The sequence below is a fragment of the Pezoporus occidentalis genome, unplaced genomic scaffold (genome assembly GCF_034315485.1).
Source record: "Pezoporus occidentalis ecotype Australia unplaced genomic scaffold, CSIRO_AGI_Poc_V1 ctg201, whole genome shotgun sequence".
In the NCBI taxonomy this organism is placed as follows: domain Eukaryota; kingdom Metazoa; phylum Chordata; class Aves; order Psittaciformes; family Psittacidae; genus Pezoporus; species Pezoporus occidentalis.
The window spans coordinates 183,024-204,222 of NW_026913868.1; the positions used below are offsets into that span (position 1 = coordinate 183,024).

At 40.3% G+C, this 21,199-nt stretch overlaps 1 protein-coding gene across 22 annotated transcripts in view; it reads right to left on the minus strand.

Annotated features, from left to right (window-relative positions):
* Nucleotides 1-21,199, minus strand: part of HMBOX1 (homeobox containing 1) — a 111,960-nt gene that overhangs the window by 3,114 nt on the left and 87,647 nt on the right. For 7 of the 22 annotated variants that reach the window (XM_062618582.1, XM_062618587.1, XM_062618591.1 and 4 more), the window contains 4 exons: nucleotides 6,672-6,754; nucleotides 4,186-4,281; nucleotides 2,419-2,513; nucleotides 2,082-2,213 (listed from right to left, as the gene is read on the minus strand). In XM_062618582.1, the coding sequence (XP_062474566.1) occupies nucleotides 2,082-2,213; nucleotides 2,419-2,513; nucleotides 4,186-4,281; nucleotides 6,672-6,754 (406 nt within the window). Of the gene's footprint in view, nucleotides 1-1,357; nucleotides 1,439-2,081; nucleotides 2,214-2,242; nucleotides 2,292-2,418; nucleotides 2,514-4,185; nucleotides 4,282-6,671; nucleotides 6,755-21,199 lie in introns of those variants that run through there. The other 15 variants (XM_062618599.1, XM_062618595.1, XM_062618594.1 and 12 more) reach the window with 15 other exon arrangements.

Consider the following 21,199-nt stretch of genomic DNA (forward strand, 5'->3'; position numbering starts at 1 on the left):
CAGACCTAAAAGGCTGACAATTCTAGCATAAATTTTATATAAGTGTGCATGTCTCACAGTCTACATCAGAAAGAAGGCCTGGTTTTCAATAATAAGGAGACTGCGCAACATCCAAACTCTTAATTCCAGCTGTCAAATGAATCCTTCTAGAACTTCAGGCAAAATCATGGTGTTTTCCCCTCTTTAAAACGGGGTACCAATAGTAACCACACTATGATCCTGCAATTTTTTTTAGTTATTATTATTTACTGAAAGGAAATGATAAACATTTATCAGTCTTCCAACAGCCTTTAAGTGATAAACTTGTGAAATTTAAGGTTTAAAATGTGCATTACGCATTTCAGATTAAGATGGATGACAGGTTGTAAATGCTGAGGGGGACAGAAAATCCAGGATTTGGTAAAGTCCTGAGGTTATTTAAAGGAATACAATTATTTACAACAAATGTCAGGCAAATACTGTTATGTGCACACACTTTTAAAGGCCTCTCAGTAATATTTACTACAGTAAGAAATACAAAGTCCTGACTTCTGGAGTTTTAGGCACTTCATTAGTATTTGGGTGAACCTGGTGTTTTAAGGTTTACCAGAGTTAGCGTGTCACTGTAGAAAAGAGACTTTATGTTTTTAACAGCTAAGGGATGTTAAATGGTCATTAGGAGCCTGCCATTTAATCTGCTTTGCTGCTAATGCCTAATTACACTTCATAGAGAGGCCAGCTAGATTACTGAGAAACGTAATTTTTAAGGGCTCTAAATAAAGACCTTTAAATTTTAATAACCAATCTATTTATCTTTTCAAAGTATTTTGGATAGCATACAGAAAAAAAAACATAGTTTGGGAGTCTACATAACACTTCACCTCCTATTCAGGTCCTGTATCTGACTGACATGGAATTATGTGTGCTCAGCAGCAGTTTCAACATATTTTATAGCCATTACAAAGCAGCCTTCCATCACCTACAGCTGGCAAAGTTGATTCCACCAAATCTGCTGGTGATGACCTATAAGAAAGGCCTGAATACCCATCAGAAGCAGAGTGGCTGGGAATGTGTCTGCCAGATATCTGTTGTACTGGGCCATAGCCAAGTGTGTTAAGGACTCATTCCAGGACACTTGGTTGCTATTACTCTCTACCAGCAGCTTTTATAGAAGGAGACCTACCTAATTCTCTCAAATCAGTCAATTAAAAGTGATCTGCCCACCCCAGCTGCTGCTGGGTGTAGCACAGAACACAGCTCATGGCAAAACCAGAACTAAGTGAATTGTTGAAGGCCACTGGTGCCAAGCACACACAGCCCTGGGGGGGGGTTGGCCAACAATGACACCTGAAGGAAAATTGGGAAGGGGATGCAATACCTGTCAGGAAGGTGTGTGAAGGAAGGGTCACCAACTTTAGGGTAGGTGAGGGCTCAGAGTGCGGGAAGGGGTATTCTTTTGCTAGAGAATTTAAAAAAGAAGTTGCTGTCAAGGGTTAAAAATAACCAAGGAAAATAGAGAATAGGCAAGAGTTAAAATGCAAACATAAAAAAAACAAACCAAAAAAAGACAGATAATATGTAAACAATCCAAATAGTTGCACATAGTTGCAGAACAATACAGAACAGGTACAGAGCCAAATAAAAGTCAAACCTCATTTAATCAAACCCCTTCCCCCACCCTTCACCCTTTGTCTGTCAGTGTCTTCGGGATGGATCCTGAGATGCTCCTGAAAGGTACTGCCACAGTCAAAGAGAGGAAGCTCAGTACCTTATAGGAGGGCACTCAGCATCTTGCTGGGCAAGGCGGCCAAAAGGGATTATAAAGTGTACAGGGCAGGGACTTGCCTGGGTGCCAGATAAGCAACTCACAGGAGCTGTAGCACAAGCTGTAAAGGAGGCATTTCTTGCAGAAAGAAATAATAAGTGTAAAAGGAAGAGACACGCCTAGTTTGGCAGGGAAGAATGTTGGTGCCTGATATATAGGAGCAACTGTTATAGACCTTTCTTGAGGGTGAATAACTAGAACAGTGTTGGGGGTAAGGAGAGCGTAAGTTATGCATGGTGCACTGGGTGAGTTAACACTCTCCTAACATGTTTCATACATTGCGTGTGGCGTGAATGGTGTAACTTGCTTGTTTGGAGCAGATCCTCCTGTCTTCTTCTACCTTCTCTGCTTCTCTGCCTCCCTCTGAACATCTTCCCTCCTCCTCCCCATTGCGTACTTGCCAAGTGTCCTGTTGTATGACAATAAATCCATGTGGGTGAATACTGGTTGCTTCAACACATTAAAATAGGGGAGCTGTGCTCTTCCACTTCCCCATTACAGTTAGATAAAAGAAAAACAACAAGAGACATCTGATTTGCAAGAGGTTAAGAGCCTCTTCTTGTTTCAACTGAACTTCCCCTTTATGGGCCTTGCAGCTTGGCCACAGTGCTTACCTGCTCCGAGTAGTCATTGCCATCAACATCATCACTGTTGGAATGACCTCCTGGACTCTGTACATCTATTCCATGGCTCTCCAGGATTGCTGCTTCTTCGAAAAAAGCAAATGGATCCCTAATTTATCTGATGCATTATAGTAACTGAAAGTAACTACTTTTTTTTTTTTTTTTTTTTTCAAGAAATTAGAACAACTGGAAGAACAGAGTTAGCTCTTAGCCTATTCCGCTTCACTCTACAGTATTTGGGAAGGTAGCACATGTACAGATACTGGTTTGCCTGAAATCCTTCCCTGCCAACTAACAGACTTGATTGCAAGTAAGAATCCTCATTTTCCAGCCAATTGTATTAGATATTAGCTTAATGTCTGATGCGCTGAAGTGGCAAAAGCATTCCCTGTAGATCTTCTACATAGTTTGGACTGGCAGGATTTGAGGGGGACAGAGAGTATCTGAAGATAGATGGAGAAATTCTTTAAAGCACTTAAGGGATTTAAAAACACACATCTTCACCTTCCAGTAGGATTCATGCATCTAAAGCTCCCTTCGGTTCTTTTTAATTTCCTTCTAACCCTCCTCCTCAAATTGTACAGATACAGCTACAACTTCACCCACCTTGGACTGACTTTGCTTTATTCACCCTACTCCTTGACAGATTTAAGTTACAGAAAAAAAATTTAGGTTAAATTTCAATAACACATTAAATGCTGTAAAAAGAATTTTTTCTTGATCATAAATACGGCAAGAAAAAGCAGATAGGAATAGGACACAACATTCTGCAGTTGCAAAAATACTGGGTAGTAGACAGGTATGGATTTCTGTTCATCTATGGACTACAAACATAACTCTGCATAGTATCTAAGGAAGTACATAAGATTTTGCACGCACTGCCAAACTTTGTTGGCTCCTGGCCACTAATGTGAGTTTATTCTCATCAGAATGTCTTATGTTTGTTCACATTAGAAGGTGTACATCTTACAAGTTCAGAGTCACTTCTGATTTCCTTACAATCTGCTACTCACACAAAGAACCTGCAGGGCTAACTCTGAAGTGACTTCTGTTTTATCCTGATCATCGAGAAAAATTACTACTTTATTCCAGCCATTTGTCCCTGTGCAATCCCTTGGAAAGCAGTAAGGAAGACAAGTACAATCAGACTAAGCAGTTGGCTTGAAGAACCTTAGGTCCTAGTGGCTGTATCTGAGACGTAAAACAACTCACTGGACTGTCAGATCCCTGTGGGGTCTCAGGGATGGCAGTAAGAAAGACAGCCTCAGTGGAACACAGACACAAAGAAACCTACAACCAGATAAAAGCTCTTCAAAACATCTACTTTTCATTTAAACTGCATATTAAGATTGTGCACTTGCCATCATCTCAAAATTCCTTATTTCCCATATTTCACTGCAGATATTTTGAGGTTTTAGTTTAGATTTTATTTTGGATACCCAAAGGAGCCCAAGAATAAAGAGATACAATTCTCCTCCCACCATCAAATTCTGTTTCATTTTTAAAACTGATCTTCCAGTAAAACTTCCTAACAGCATCATTTTCCTGCATTGATGATGGATTTCTATAAATTAAACTCCTACCCATATTTCAGGAAAGATCTGGAACAGCATGAGACTAATTTTAATAATTCCTCCACATTTCTACTAAGAATGTCAGAACATCTAGCATTTTCATTAATACAATCTTACGTAATTTCCATCTCTCCTGAGCAAGTATGAGTACTAAACCCTGAAAACAGGTTCTCTGATACATTACCGATATTGGCTCTTCTCTTGATTTCCTTTCTTCTGTTGGCAAACCAGTTGTACACTTTAAGGGAGGTAACTCGTTCCAAATCCGATAACTTTTTCCCTATGAAAGTAATGGGAGGTGGGGAGGAGGAATAAATACAGCATTGTTACTCACTGGGTTCCAGAGGCAGGCAAAAAGACCATTACACTTGTGATAAACCCCTGAAATAGAGACTGCACTGAAAAGTGCTTATAACTGAAAATAAAGTGAATTTTATGTGAATCAAAGTACTGTGCCCAGATGTTATGGTAATAAACACCAAATATCTCTCTAAAAACAAAGTAGCCTTTCTTCTTTAAAAAAAAAAAAACTGAACTACAGGAATTGCTTTGCAGCTTCAATCAACTAAATCCAGAGCCGTGGGAGAGAATAAAGGGCTGCTTTCCTAGTTCAAGCACAAAACTGAGATTCAAAAAACTCAAATTCAATTCACAGCCCTACCACAAATCGTGTATCTCTGGGCTAGCTCTCTTAGTATGTGCCACAAGGATATAGTTCAATGACGTGTCTTCTTCAGTGGCAAAATGAATGAAGAAATTTTGTGTCATCCCCTCCAACCTGCTTTCCTTCTTCTGAACCACTAGCTGCTGTCGTGCTCCCGCAGCTCTAATCACACCCTCGCAAATGCGCCAGGACACTTGCGATCTTTTGGGAGAACAGGGGTGGATGTTCAAAACCTGATTGCTGGAGTTTTTATGCTTAAACCAGCAAAAAAAATGCCAGCCACCACCAGCCAGCTACAGGAAACACTGCCTTTTGCTGATCACCAACAGAAAAGAGGGAATGCAAGCACACAGTGGAAACCTCTTCAGCTGGCCTTGACCTTATCTAAAATATTGGATGTAGCTGCATCCTCAGTCCTCTGCAGGCTATGTGGGGATGAGACTCCCCTACTTCAGACTGTCTCTCAATAGTTTATTTATTCAGCATACAAAGCATTTATGTAATTGCAGCAATCTGAAAACTTAAATAGGTAAGGAGAGATGAGACAAGTGAAATTAAAATCTGGAAACAGACAGCTATGCTGTTTACTAATGCTGTGCATCAGTACCACTCACAAGATTTTATTGATCCTGAGACACAATGTGTTCAAACCGTTTTTTCCAAGTTACTTAACCAAACAGCAGCACAGCCAAGAATAAAATCCCGACCTCTGCCTGATCGATCATTCTGGTAAAGACAAGAAGCAACATATACAAGTTGTGACAAGAGAAATTTTGACTAGGTATTAGGAAAAAGTATTTTGCCATGAGAGTGGCTCAACATCGTAGAATGGGGGCCCAGAGGTACCTCTGGTTTGGGAGATATTCAAAACTGAACAAGATGAAGCCCTGAGCAACCTAACCTAACTGGTCCTGCCTGACCAGGTGAACTCCGGAGGTCACTTCCAGCCTATATTGCTCTATGATTCTGTGCTGTTCTGTGACTGTACCAGTGTCCAGGAGTCATGCCCTGGCCTCTTTTTTTTTGCGTTAATTTTTATTCTGGTTATGTAAAATTGAAATATCCAAAACAGAAGTTCTGAAAACTGTGTAAATGTACAGTCAGCAAACCTAAGTGAACGCAGGTGTACTCACTAATACTACACTGAATATTCATGTCTCTAACAAAATCACAGAATGGTTTGGGTTGGAAGGGACCTTAAAGCTCATCCAGTTCCAATCCCTCTGCCACAGGCAGGGACACCTTGTACTAGACCAGGCTGCTCAAAGCCCCTTCCATTAGCTGCGCTAAGGTTTCCCTGGAGACTTCTCTTCTACAGGCTGAACAGCCAAAGCCCTCTCAGACTGTCTTCTCTCTTAAGCATGACAAACAACACAAAAAGTGCAATTTTTTTTTTTACCCAAATCCAAGTTCCCCTATTAGTACAGAGATTCTAATATAAGACCCTTGTCTACAAGCTGTAAAGAAAATTGAAAGCTGGGAAAGCTGTGCTCCTTTCTCCTCTGACGACCTGCTCTATAATCTCCAGCAAGCCTCAGCCTCTGAACCTAAAATTTCCCATCTGTAAAAAGGAATCAGTAAAACACAGTTTTGTGGAGTGTAAAATTCTCAGACTGCTACTGAATGCTTAGATAAGTATTTTGAAATAACTGAACATAAAGAATGAAATCCTTCCAGACATGTTTATTTTGTTAGCAATGCCATTTACCAAGCTGTATAAATGAAAGGTTCAGATGCACAACTTGTACTTCATATCTCAAATGGTGGGAATTTAAGTTGCACACATTGGCATTTAGGTTTGAAACTTGCACTGGCTGTCACGTTCATCCCAGTACAGCAGCTCTGAACAACATGAGTCATAGACTGCTCACGAAAAAGCCTACTACTAGTTGAGAGCAGTGCATTTGTTAGTAACAGCCATAAAATGAGATGTGCTGAATTTAGCCGGAGATGTTGAAATCTAATTGCAGTTGCCTTTGGAAAGGACACCATGATCAGCTCCTCACCTGGCTTTTGTATAACTGCATTACAGGCGTTTGCAATTTCTTCTCTCTTTGCCTCATCTGGATATTGATTCTCATTGAAGTAACTGCAAGAGGGAAAACAAAAAAAGGTTGGTAATTTTTATCAGAAATAAAGAGCATGAAGGCTCCAAAGCAGCTTCATTAAAGGTGCCAGCTGCTAGTTTATGCACAGAAGCAGCGAATTTTATGTAAACCTGTATATGCACAAGGTAGTATGTGCATGCATTCATATCCACCAAGTGGATAAACCTTCCCAAATGCCTCAAGTAAATAAATATTATCTCAGTATCTGCACTGTCACCTCAGCATTTGGAATATTGCACTTGGAGATATAACACAGTAGGCAATGCTACGAATATGCGAATTATGACTGTCAAGTGAAGCAGAATCATCATGTCAAAAGACATCATAGGCCACACCTCTGCCTGTGTTTATTATCATTTACTTATTGTTTTACCCTGCCTAAGGATAGCTTAGGCAGCATCCTACAAACAAAGGAGCTGTTCAATATTTATGCTGATCCCTGAGTTAATATATACACACATACATATATATATATAACACACAAACACACACAAATAGTGCACCCTTTAAACAGATATGGTCTGAAGATTACACAGCCTAAATTACACAGTAACACAGTAAGATTTCTAGAGTCAGGTATGTTTACTTTTTTTAAAATCACAATTTAAAAATTTTAAATCTTCCCCAGAACATAGAGTATAGCATACTCCAACAGTATTTTTTTCTGAATAATCATGATTTTATTGTATTTATATGCAGTAAACATCCTATAAAAGTTAAACTGTTTTCTCTTTTATTTCATTTAAGTGCTTTACAAATTTTAATGAACTGATTTACATTCTACAGAGCTTATCAGATTTGCATTAAAACCAACAAAAAGTCCTGTTTACTTCAATGGACTCTGATAAGCATGCTGTAAGCAGAGACTACCACATTTTTTTTCTGTAGATTGTCCATAATACGCAATCCTAGGAATTCTTTGATCAACTTTGATCAGCAGCAGGTTCAGCTGTTGGACAGCTGCTCTGGCTTTTCAAATAAGATATTTCCTTATTCCTCAGATCATTTGGTACTAGGAGATTCAGGCATATTTAGGCAATTGTCCTCAACATAAAAAGGACATGGAACTGTTGGAACAAGTCCAGAGAAGGGCCACAAGGATGATCAGGGGACTGGAGCACCTCCCATATTAAGACAGGCTGAGGAAGTTGGGGCTGTTCAGCCTGGAGAAGAGAAGGCTGCGTGGAGACCTCATAGCAGCCTTCCAGTATCTGAAGGGGGCCTATAGGGATGCTGGAGAGGGACTCTTCATTAGGGACTGTAGTGACAGGACAAGGGGTAATGGGTTAAAACTTAAACAGGGGAAGTTTAGGTTGGATATAAGAAGGAAATTCTTTCCTGTTAGGGTGGTGAGGCACTGGAATAGGTTGCCCAGGGAGGTTGTGAATGCTCCATCCCTGGCAGTGCTCAAGGCCAGGTTGGACGAGGCCTTGGGTGATGATTTAGCATAAGGTGTCCCTGCCCATGGCAGGGGGGTTGGAACTAGATGATCTTAAGGTCCTTTCCAACCCTAACTATTCTATGATTCTATAATTATTATTTTCCATGGTCATAGTTCTCCTCCGGTGGATCACCCCAGCACAGTTACTTTCTACAGAAACCTGGAATCTGTTCCATGTAGCAACTGTTTCTGTCCACGCTCCTTTTGAACATTCCCTTTGCATTTTAGCTACTACTTCATCCTGTTGGTCACAGTGTTATGTACAGTTGCAACTATACTAACAAATGAGGTCCTATTTCAAAGTCACTATACACCGACTAAGAGAAATCAGCATGAGCATAGCTAGTTACACTGTTAATGTACTTCCACTTGATTTGATAGCTTAGCAAACGAAACCACAGAAATAGATCTGTCTTCACGAATTGAAGGGCAGGCTATGTCTATACTACCCATTTGGGCTTTGGAGGCAATCGCATTTACATGTGAACATCAACTACTACTTCCCTGGACCTTCAAGTTGCTCTTATGAAGTAAATCCTGAGAGAATGACCATAACTGCAATTCTCACTATGCTTGCTCCTACTCTGAAAAAGCAGCTGAGATTTTGCCATTAGAGCTGAGATGAGGATGCCTGGTTACACTCACTTTCTGGGAAGGTTCAAGTACACAGGGCTATCAAGTCTGGCACTGTTACCAACAGGAATTCTCACTGAATTATCAGCAAGAGAGTTTCTTTCTCCCCTCCCAGCAGTGCCTCCAGTCTCTGTGTATGGTATTTTTTAAAGTATATTCTTTCCTCTTCCAGACATATTATCCTTTCTATTATTATAAGCCTTTGAAGTGATATGCGTGTCTATCTTAACTTACAAAATTCTGTTCAAAGGGGTCATGTTCTCGACAAAGACTTTTTTGGAGAGCTTGATAAACAGAGCAGAAAATGTTTTTTCTAGTAGTTAGCTATGGAAGCAGAAGCTCAGGACCCTAGTCCAGCTGCCCCATGAAAGCGTCTCATCTCCCTCACCTACAAAATAGAACACTTTCTGCCTGTAGCCATGAACTATTTCCTCATAAGTGCTATAAGATAAAGGAACAAAAAAGTCAAGACATCACAGCTGAAAACTGCACTACTATTCACACAAATATATTGGATGACCTGGAGTTCTAATAAAGTACCCAGGTCATCACTATGTGTACAAAAATTAACTTGGCAAATTCTGGTAGCCATAACAGCTATTTTATGGCTTCCCTTTGCTGAATCTTATTTATTTTGTTTACAGATACTTGTCAACAAATCAAGAAAAAATACCACAAAAGAAACCAGAAATTAGAAACCTGATGGATCTATACAGTGATGTACTAAAACCAGAAGGTGAAACCATGGTATCATGTGATATTATGGATGTAGATCCCCTACGGTCCCCAAGTTGCTAGACAATGCCTAACTTTATGGAAGAAATGACAAAAGATGTAAAATTAAGGAACCATATATAATTTAACTGCCCATTCTTATGTTGATGCAAGAAAAGACAAGACAAGAGGCACTAGCGTGATCCTTTTCTTGGCACATAACTTAAATACCATCCTCTTCTAGCAAGCACAGACTGCTGTACACTTCTGCTGGGTCTAACAACAAGGCTCAAGTTTTCTAAAACAACAAAAATTAGGCTCAGGTTTACAGTTCTCTGAGGTAGCAGGAAATTTCCCTGTGATAGAGCTAACTTTCAGAACTGGACAATGAATGAGACACCTTTCCTGGCAACCAACGACTGTAGTCCAATCATTTTTGTGATTTTGAAAAAACTCGTTGCTGAAACAGTAATTTTAAACTCATTTTACAACTGAATAAATTACACACATTTTAAACATAGTTTTTATCATTCTGAAACACTTTAATTCCAACTTCTTTTTTTTAATGTAAATGTCCCAAAATTTCTACAAGAAAAGTGATTCCCACTTGAAAACCTGAATTTCTTTTCACCCTGAAATCCAGTTTTCTGAAGAAAAAAAAAAACAGGCAAACAAACAAACAAACAAACAAAAACAAACAAAAAACCCCTGGAAAAATAAAACAACAACCCCAGCCTGCCCCAAATTTGAGTTTTCAGGCAGCTCTCCTGGTAAGTAAGAAATTTTAATGGAAATCACAAAGCTAAGCAGATACCAGAGGAGAGCTGGAAGGGCACTATCGGAGTTGTTAAATTCAGTTTCTGTAGCTGACACAGTAATTTTAGAACCTGTCTCTTACTCCTTATCCACATTCATGATATGCTTCCTTCCTCCTTCCCCCACAGATTCAAGCTGCCTGTAAACTTGTTCAACCGGCAACTCATGCTCCCCAAAACTGTATCTTCTGATACTATACTTCTTCATCACCACATTGTGCTTTTAACCTTTGACAGAGTGTAAGCTGGTTTTATCAGAGAAGAGATGATACTCAGGAGTTCTCTGTCTGAAAGGAAAAGGTCTCATGCAGCTACAGATAACCAAAACCATGCAACCTCAACAGTAAGAACTGATCTTCATGCTCAGCTTCAAAATTTGCCATAAACGCATACTACCAACATGTCACGTTTAATTCTCATCACTTATTTCAATGTCCTAATGGGACTTAGAACAACCTGGTCTAGTGGAAGGTGTCCCTGTCCATGGCAGGGGGGTGGAACTAGATGATCTTTAGGGTCCCTTCCAACCCAAACCATCCTGTGATTCTATGATTTCTGGGGTGATATACCGTGACACAAAGCATAAAATTCAAAGACTTCCAACACTTCTGGAAAGGAAGGGAGAATAACTGAGTTTTCAAGATAGGGAAGTCATGGAAAAAAAAATCATCATTGACTGTTTCAGTCTGCTCAAGTAGAAGTTGTGAAAACACAGTTCTCCTTGCAAGCAGGAAATTTAATTAGTATGCCTCCAGTTTTGTTTCTTACCAGCCAGGTATACCTTTGCTAAGGGAAAAAACATAGCATGCTCTTCATAGCTACAAACAGCCTGTTCACCATCTGAAAAGTTCCGAAAAAATAAAGATGAAAAATATAAAGCAACGTGAACTTAAAAGTGGGGGTAAAAAAGCAGAAAGAAAATAATAAAAAAAAAGGAAATAAAAAGAGCAGGCACAAGAAATAAATCCTGCAAAGGCACACTGCTTTCTAGACAAAGGGCAGCTGTCAGCTGAATACCTTCAATGAAGAAACCAAATGATCTCTTTTGTGGGAAATGACAGTGGAGGATTAAAATGAAAAGTGGCCAAATAATTTACATGAGATGAGAATCCATATGATGGTAAAGAATGTAGATATCCTTGAAGCAGTTTCATTTCAATAACACTGAAGCCTAGAAAAATTGCAGATTCAGAGAAACCCTTTTTCTTTCAGGGATAATGTGCTTAGGACAATGACGGAAAGAGAATCCATCTCAGCCCTGGGCTCTGTAATGGAAGAAAACGCATTTCCCCCCCTCCTTTACCAAGGTGCCCCTATCTGAATTCCTGCAATAGCTGCCAATCTTTTTTTGCTTGGCTGTATGGCTTCTGTTATCCAGGCTTAGATATCAGATGCATTAAGCAATGCCTCTGTAGTGTTTCTGATAATCCACAGTGGAAGTTTTGCTGCTTCCTATCATTTTTGCAGCTGCCGGGGAAGGGTTTGATATGACCCAACGTATGGAGTAGCGGAAGGACGGCCAGGTTGGATGCTTTTTTATATGTCTGGATGTTAGACACAAACAAATAAAAACACAGAAATGCTCAAAAGACCCTGGGCTGGGGAAAAGCTTAGTTTACAGCATGACATAACGGTTAAAGCTTCAAAGTGTGCAAGTGATTCAAAGCAGAAAGGCTCAAATGTGTTGCAGGATAACAATTCACTGTGAGTCAGCTGTTACAGCAGAATTACGCACACTTCGAGGTGAGGTAATTCAGGTATGTGTACACCAGGGCAGTCTCACTGAAAGAAGGATAATTTACCTTGCAATTAGTGGTAGGTAAGAACACGGAGATGGATATTTATTGAAGAACAGCGAACATGCTGCAAGTTCACTCCCTCATTTAAGTTTGCAAATAATTATTTCACTCCCTCATTTTATATTTGCACCTCTGGGTTCCACTTTCATCAATGCAGGAAGCACCTGCAAGTGAAACATCCCAGCGCGCTAGCACAGGCTCCTGCTTCACACAGGTGAAACGAATGGTCTTATCTGCTCCCTCATTCCCTTTTAGTGGGAAGGTTTTCTGCCCAACTGCTTCTCTGGTCCAGCTTCTCACCCATGCCAGGAGCAGCGGTTGTGCAGCCAAGAGAGGCGGGGAGGAGATGGCTGAAACACGCAGCTGGGATCAGCTCCCTCAATGACAGCTCACGCACATCCCCTTCAACTGATACTAAAAGCAAAGCCTGAGTGATGGGCTCGGCGGCTGGCGCAGGGACATATGGAAAAAAAAAGAACTGCCCATTTTCCCCAGCTCCCATCTGACCCCTGGTGATAAACAGAAGATCTTGCTGCCACCAGGGACCGAGCTCCCTGCCAAAACCTCTGGTGTCTCAAAATACACGAGAGTGCAAGCTGCTCTTTTGTCTTTGATAAGACTGCCTGTAATTTCAGCTCCCTATCTAGTTTCCCTTCCAACGGTACCTCTGCTTTTCACTGACAAGTTACATAAAACACTCGAATATAGTTACCTACTTTATCTCTCATTAGTATGTTTATCAACATACTATCACCCAGTAGCAAGAGGTCATTGTTTCAGTCATTGTGGCTTTTAACAGAACTATTATTCATGCTGTCAAATCAATGGAAATATTTCTGAAGTTAGTCTGTCATCTGTGCCTGAGATCTTATCTCTGTGTGGCATGAGATAGACTGTCAGAGAAGTGACACTCTAAGCATAATCTCATTGGAAAGTGTAATGACTAGTTTATTTCCCAGTAAATACTAACCAGGAATATCACCAATGCCATTTTCAGCAAGGTCAACAGATGACACCATCTATTTTATCTACCGATATTCCTACAGATTCTATCACAACAGCACATGTGTCAACTAAACAGTTTGCTTCACAATACACAGTAATTTCTATTTTAGACAGCAAAATTAAAGCTCTAAGATATTCTCTACACATATAAACTCTGATGGAGCTGAGAATTACACTGAAGACACCATCTTCTCTTTCCCCCCAAGACTGCAAAACATAACCACCAGTGTAGTTGCTACAGGAAACATCTGGTGAGCCACTTCTGCACTTGAGATCAGCCAAGGATGAGAGAACTGCAGCTCTCTGGATGCCAGCAGATGAACTCGAATCTCAGGATTCCTGCACCATCAGCTCAAACAGACCTTCCATCCAGGCAAAAGACAAATGTGAAAAAAATCCCAACCCCATAAAAAACACTGATGAACACGATTGCTACAGCTCTACTATTTTCCCTATAGCATTATCATTTCTTTAAGTCTATGGATTTAAAGGACTGTAGAACCACTGCAGGACTCTAGCTTGACCTCTTCTACAGCACTGACCAGGTTTCTCAGCAATCTTGGCATTAAGCCTAGATATTCTGTTCCACCTACAGAGCTACCCAGGCCTAGCAAAAAATTCGGCATTTTATCCAATGCAGAATCTACCATTACTTTAAGTAAGCTTCGGAACCAAATTGTGAAAATCCTCATTCTTTAAAATCTGCATCTTGTTCCCCGCTTGGGCTTTCAACCCCAGCATATTGCCATACTCTTTGTCCAGGGAGAGAACAGTTTTTAAGTCTCTCGCCATAAGAGAAGTTTCATTCCTTCTTGGAATGAAAGTGCAAATCTGGAGGAGAGATCTCAACAGTACTAGATCACTTAGAGCACCACATATATACAAACTATTTCACAAGTCAGTATGTGCCTGTGTATGTACATTGCACAGTCATTTCAGTACACATTTAAAAAACCCTTGTACAACAGAGGTGACTATTCTGGTTTTACAAATCAGTGCCTGAACTTTGAGACAGTCATTTTACTGACGTTTCTTAGCAGGAATCTACTCTGCAATGTAGATTAAACTGCCAAAAAATACACCTTGCACTGGAGTGCATAAAACTGTATGACCTTCAATGCTACTATAACATCATCAAGTTTCTCTGACTTTTTAGAAATCATTTTCTCAGTATTTTGACAGCATTCTCAAGCATCACAATCCTATCAAGCTATTAATATTATCCTAAAATTTGTTTAAAACCAGAATTAATTGATAATGGCTCTGAAAGCCTCACACTTCCAAAAGATAATCTAAGGCTCCTAATCTATAGCACCCTACTGTTGAGATAATTAACAATTAAAAAAAGAATAGTAAAGACATTGGAGGTGGCGATTTACTCATCCCTGTAATTGGATTTGGTGATAAGAATATTTTTGAAATGACACAACATCTGAGTAGATAGATTTGGAGTTTTCAGCACTTTGAAACATACAGGTACTTTCCACTGAAGGCACCCTGACAACTCCCCAAACCAACACAGTAACTAAATTGTTCACAAAATGAAAGAGGGGGAAAAAAAAAAAAAAAAGAAATAAAAGATGGAATTTTTATAAGCCACCCACTAACTAACACATCAAGACAAGATAAAGTGACAATTGTTCAATAACCGGTTGGTGTGAGTATACGGCACCTTCAAAGCTCTTCCTAACAAGGCATCTAAGCATGAATAATAGTATCTCCTGTTCTCCTTTATTTACCTGCAATATTTAAATTGAGGCCTACACACTACAAGGATGTATATGTGCATTAAATCCTCTGGACTTAACCAACTGATAATATCAAGACAATTGGGAAACAAACATCTCATCTACACTAACTTTATACAGGGGAAGTTAATTCAGTTACATCCTTTGGATCATCTAGCTCTCACATGGCAAGCAAAGCTAAGACAGGGTCAGTACCTGGATGCAACATCCTCAAAAAGTGATGAGAAATCAATTTGTGAAGAAATCAGATCTGGCATTTAAGAGCCACCCACTTGTAAGGGCTGTTTTGCTGCCTGGTGACCCACCCTTCCAATGAGACTTATGGAGATGAGATACTACTTGCAAGAAAACAGAGGATTTCAACACTGCCACAGATGGGGCAGCCACAGCTTCTCTGGGCAACCTGTGCCTGCACCTCATCACCTTCAGAAGGAAGACCTGCTTCTTAAGACCTCATCCAAATCTTCCTCTGTCAGTTAAAAGTCATTCCCCGTTGTCCCGTCCCCACAGGCCCTTGTCCAAAGCCCCTCTCCAGCTTTCTTGTCAGCCCCTTTAGGCACTGGAAGATGCTCTAAGGTCTCCCTGAAGCCTTTTATTTTCCAGGCTGAACAAGCCCAACTCTCTCAACCTGTCTACACAGCAGAGATGCTCCAGCCCTCAGAGCATCTTCTTGGCCTCTTTTGGACTCAATACAACAGTAATGGGGAGAATGCCCTCCCTTGACTGTATTGAACTATTGAAGAAAATATTAAACTCATCAGAGCCAGAACTGTTTTCAGCTCATCTAAAGAAAGATATTTCTAGAACAATAGCCTAGTTTTGCCTCAGAGGGAAGTTCAGCACTAGATCACAAAAAATGTATGTACAGAATGTCAAGTGTAAGCAGTAAGGTCCCTCAAATTGTTATTAGCTTAGCCTCAATAAGGCCATGTTTTTCAAAAATCTATAGTCCTTCTGGCTGTGAAGCTTGAAGTCTCACTTTGTCCTGAGCCTCTGGGAATAAAAATACCAGTCATGAGATTTGTGATAAAGCTTAGTATGAACTGACAACTTCCAACATCATCACTAGCATTTCCCTTCAAAGAAGTTTTTTATTTTCAATTTCCCAGCATTGGACAGACTCAGCTCAGAAGCACACAGACCACCACTGCTGGTGCCTTTTCAGAAAATAAAAATTGATTAACTCACAAAAGGATCCTACAGGATTCAAAATACAAGATCAGGCCAATTCTACAGGATATCTAATGCCTAAGGTCAAAAGGCTCAGGATCAAAGCTTCTGTTTTAGGGATCATTAGATGTATTTTCCCTAATACCTTGTACCTCCAAGATCTGGACAAGAACTATTATTGGTTTTAATTGCTCTACAGACACAAAGCAGAAAAAGGTGTTGCTTTTTTTAAAAAAAAATCAATCTATTCTCTGCCTTGGAACCTAAATACAATGCAACAGGTGGATATAAGCAAATGAGAACAAAATTAATGAATCAGCATAGCCAGCATGCCTGTTGATTAAACTACTATGGTGTCAAGACCAACTTCATGATGTTCATTGTAGCCATCAAAGCAAATGAAAAGGGATAAGGCAAGTTTTAAAGCAATGAGGTAGCTTTGTGGATCCTTGAAGAATACTACTTCTCAAGTCTGGCATCTTTATTTATTTGTACAGATTATTCCATGACCATTCGCCCTCTGTGGGGAATGGAAAGAGCTGAGCTTACGATCCAACTTTCTGTAATTTTATTTTTTTTTCAAATAGGAGTGCAAATAGTTACCTTGGAAATAATACGCTCCAAGGACTCTTCTCATTAAAGAACACCCATCATGCTCCATATTTCAAAAGTGCTTCCTATAACCAGATCATAAACTCCTTTAAAATTGTGTTCAATATTATTGGAAGAATTTACAGGTAGAAGAACAGCAAAGTTAAAACACAGACACAGACATGAGAAACCAGCCACAGAGCCGTGTAATCAATCCACAGCTCCTTCCTCCTAGATTTGTGCTCCCTATCACAAGCCATGTTTTTTGCAGTGTGCTTCCTTTTAAATGTCATTGCCACTCCAGCTCAGAATAGCCAAGCTCCCTGGGGACAGCGTCTTTAGAAGCCATGACTTGCACAGTCCTGGTAGTGATGCTCTCAAAACAACTGAGAAGTTGTTGATTATATGCCCTACGTCTAGAAAAATGAACTATTCTTACAACTTCTGGACTTCAGCAGAAGCATTTGATACAGTTACAAATGGGAAATTATTCATGTAAAAGACAAAGAGTACAATTGTAAGATAGTAGAGAAAGGAAATGTATAACAAGGAACAGGGCTGAAAAGTTGAAATAATGGCTTGGAAGATGGATATCAGTGATATTCCTGAAGTATCATCTTTGGAATATCTTAAGAATGAAACACTTAACGATCTTGACACAAAGTATGAACATGGTAATGAAATCTGCTGATGACAAAGTCAGAAGCCATGTCAATACACTGAATTTGAAGCACCATAAAAAGTAATAGGCAATCCTAAGGGCAAGAACTAAAAAGAAATTTAACAGCACAGTATGCAAGGTCATACAGTTTGGGAACAACAACTTCTCATATACACAAAAAGATCATGGGCTGTAAAGATTGTTTTCTGCTAACTATGACCAAAAGACCCAATGCAACAAAACCACCAAAAAGGCAAAGCCTGATATAGCTAAGGATGCCAGCTCTTTGCAGTCCAGAAAGAAAAGTATTAAAATGCTTGCATGAGAGTATGTACAATCCTGGTCTCCCACATTCAAGGAAGATGAATTTAAAACTGAAATTCTAAATGAGCAATTGACGACAGTGGAACAGAAAGCCTGTGTTGCAGGAGACACAGCATGTTTTACCCAAGGAAAACTTAAGGCAGGTTTTGGTTTACCATAAATGCATGAAGGGGGCTAACACTGGAGACAAGAAATGGAGGTACGGATTTATTTAGTTAAATGATAATACTGATCTGAGAACAACAGGTCCCAAAATCTCAGGAGTTTAGATATCTAGCTGCTGAAATGGTAAGAGCCTGCTGGGTAGCCGTCTCCTGATGGCCTTTTGTACCCTTGGCTACACCTGCTTCTGAGAGAGGGAATTTAATCAATTTATGAAAAGCTTATAAAGGCTGAGTGAAACAAAAAAAGCTGGACATTAACCTGGAAATCCCAGTCCAATGCTCCTGTGATTAAGAGAAAATCAAGGGGCATTTAGAAACTGAGAGCAAGCCAGCCTATGCATATAATAAGCAACAAACCAGGCGACTTTTTCTGTATCTTTTGTGCTTATGTGCCCTATTATTTATTTTGTTTATAAGAAAATCATATTAAAAAAGCTCTTTGGAACAGATCCATGTCTTCTATTCAGTTGAAAGAGATCCTCACAAACAGCACAGTATTAAAAGAAAAAAAATAAAACTTACGCATGTTGCAAAGGAAAATCAAACTAAAAAAGGTCAATTGTACTATCCTGAACCGCCAAAAAAAAAAAGGATAAAAAGGATGTGGTAGTGACTTTTGTGGTTAAAGCCCATATGGTTCTCTGATAAAGCACTCTTTTTAACTCTGTTTAAAGCGCTCCGCAGTCTGACCAAGAGCCCATAAATACATGATGCAACATACTTAAGAGTTTTACTTAGGAATTTTCCTCCCTCGCTATTCCTTGTAATTACTCTCTTTATTACTTATATAAAGACCTCACATCTGTTACTAGATGGCAGAAGTTCTTTTCACTGAGGTAGGTTTGGACTCTGTTCAGAGAGTAGCTGCAGTGCAAGTCAGCAGGAACACTTTGCATACTTCTAGAAACCAGGAATGGGCAAACCCAACAGTGTTTTGGGCTGGATGGTGCTCATGTATGCTCCATGCTGACAGCTGGCTCCATCAAAGCAAGAGGTGACAGGGTGCCAACCTGATTACTAATTCCTTCTGAATGCTTTCCAGACCACTCAAGAAGTTAATTTTGTAATTCACTTAAGTGGTTTATTCCATGGATATTACTACATACAGGTCAGGGAAATCACACTGTGAGCGATGACTGTCCCTTTTAGCTGAGCTTCGACCTGGAATGACCCTCCTTGGCAGGACAGGGCTACTTACTTCTTTCTCAGGACTTTAAGCAGGCTGAAAAGGAGCCAAAAGCAGAATGATCATATCTTTATGGTCACTTATGCCTGTCATTGCCCAGGGAGCCATTTGCCTCCAGGCTGAACACGCCCAACTCTCTCAGCCCGTCTTCACAGCAGAGCTGCTCCAGCCCTTGGAGCATCTTTGTGGCCTCCTCTGGACTTGCTCCAACAGCTCCACGTGCTTCTTATTTTGGGGCCCAGAGTGGGATGCAGGACTGCAGGGTCGAGGGGTGGTTCTCACCAGAGTGGAGCAGAGGGGGAGAATCCTCTCCCTCCACCTGCTGGTCATGCTGCTGGTGATGCAGCCGAGGACACGGATGGTTTCTGGGCTCAAGCACACGCTGCTGGGTCATGTTGAGCTTCTCAGTGATCAACACCCCCAACTCATTCTCCTCACGGCTGCTCTCAATTCAATCTCTGCCCAGCCTGTGCTTGGAATTGTGCTTGGGACTGCCCCAAGCCAGGTGCAGGACCTTGACCTTATCTGATCACCCTGAGTGAGCACACTCCCCAGCACGGTCTCAAGCTCCTTCAGTACAGAGAGACAGTAGAATGCAACTGTTACACCCTTGCACATGCAAAGACACACCACCTTTACCTGGGCTGCAATATGATCAAGAAATTTTGTTCCAGACAGCCTACAATAAATAGTCATTATAAAGCAGCTACAAAATACAGACAATGTGCCAGGGTCCAGTTCACACAGTTTCCATGACAAGCATGCCATGACCTTCCCTGCCCCCTGAATTCATTTTAACAGGTAAGAAAATCACATTGTAGCTAAATATGAGCTTTTTTTACTATTTGGTTCTGTACATTAAACAGAACAGTCATAGGAAGAACCCTAGTGTTGCCACAGAAGAAAGCTCAAAGAAAGATAACCGACAGCACTAGACTTGTACTTTTACACTCTTTACAGCAAGCAGCATCCAGAGGTCTCAATGTGACTGTAGAGAGCCCACTGCACCAGGATCTGTATACAAGCAGAATGCAAGCCCTTGGCTCAGCAAACTTGTAACCTAAAATGACTGGCGTTAACAGTTACACTAAATGATGTTCTGCAAAGTCAATTATTTATATTGGATACAAATAAAGCTGTTATTTTTGAAATTCACAGCAATTATCTAAACACTCCCATGACTGAACTTTATCTGCTATCTTTGCAAAAAGCAGGGTAATGAAGACGGAAAAGAACAAATCCGGACTCCTCATATACATGGTCTTAAGTTGATTGTAAATGCTTAGGAAAAAGGCATACATCATTGTGGACTAGCCCAACATATTCTCAATCAATGCACAGAAGTGATCAGCAAAAACCAGATGTGAAGCTGGAGGTCAGAGAACAATAGGAATCAGCCTCTGCTGCCGGTATAAACTGGAATATTCAGCTTGGAAATATGGTAATCAGTTCTGCTCCTGTCCCTACTCACCTACCCTAGGTCACTAAAAATTGAATGTAGAAATAAAAAAGATCCATGGAAGAGTGACAATTAATATTATTAGACAAGTGAAGACTTGCCATCTGAGAAGAGATAAGAGAATGACTAGTTCAGAGGAGATAAATAAGCAGCACATTGACAGCAGTATATACGATGAATGATCATGGGAAGGTAAACATGATGTTCTTTCTTTCTCATGATACTCAGGCAAAAGGGACCTCCAACTTTTTAAACACATTTTAGCATATAAAATAAAACTAGGCATAATTAATTCTCCCAAAGTACCCCAAAGACCTTAGCAGAATTTAGAATGAATTACATGTTTATGTGAATAATAAGAATGCCCACAGCTGCAATAGCAGGATTTAAATAAAAAGATTGGATATAAGAGCTTTTGTCCACAGCCAAAGGGTTGCCAGGCATGTGTGAACTAGTCATAGGTCAAAGAGGACAGGTAGAAAGAACAAACACCACCATGATTATCATGACCACCACCTGGATTATTAATCACAGAATCATGGAATGGTTTGGGTTGGAAGGGACTTCTCCAGGCTGAACAAACCCAACTCTCTCAGCCTATCTCCATAGCAGACGTACTCCAGCCATCAGAGCACCTCCATGGTGTCCTCTGGACTCACTCCAACAGCTCCACGTCGTTCTTATGTCAGGAGCATCAGAACTGGATGCAGCACTGC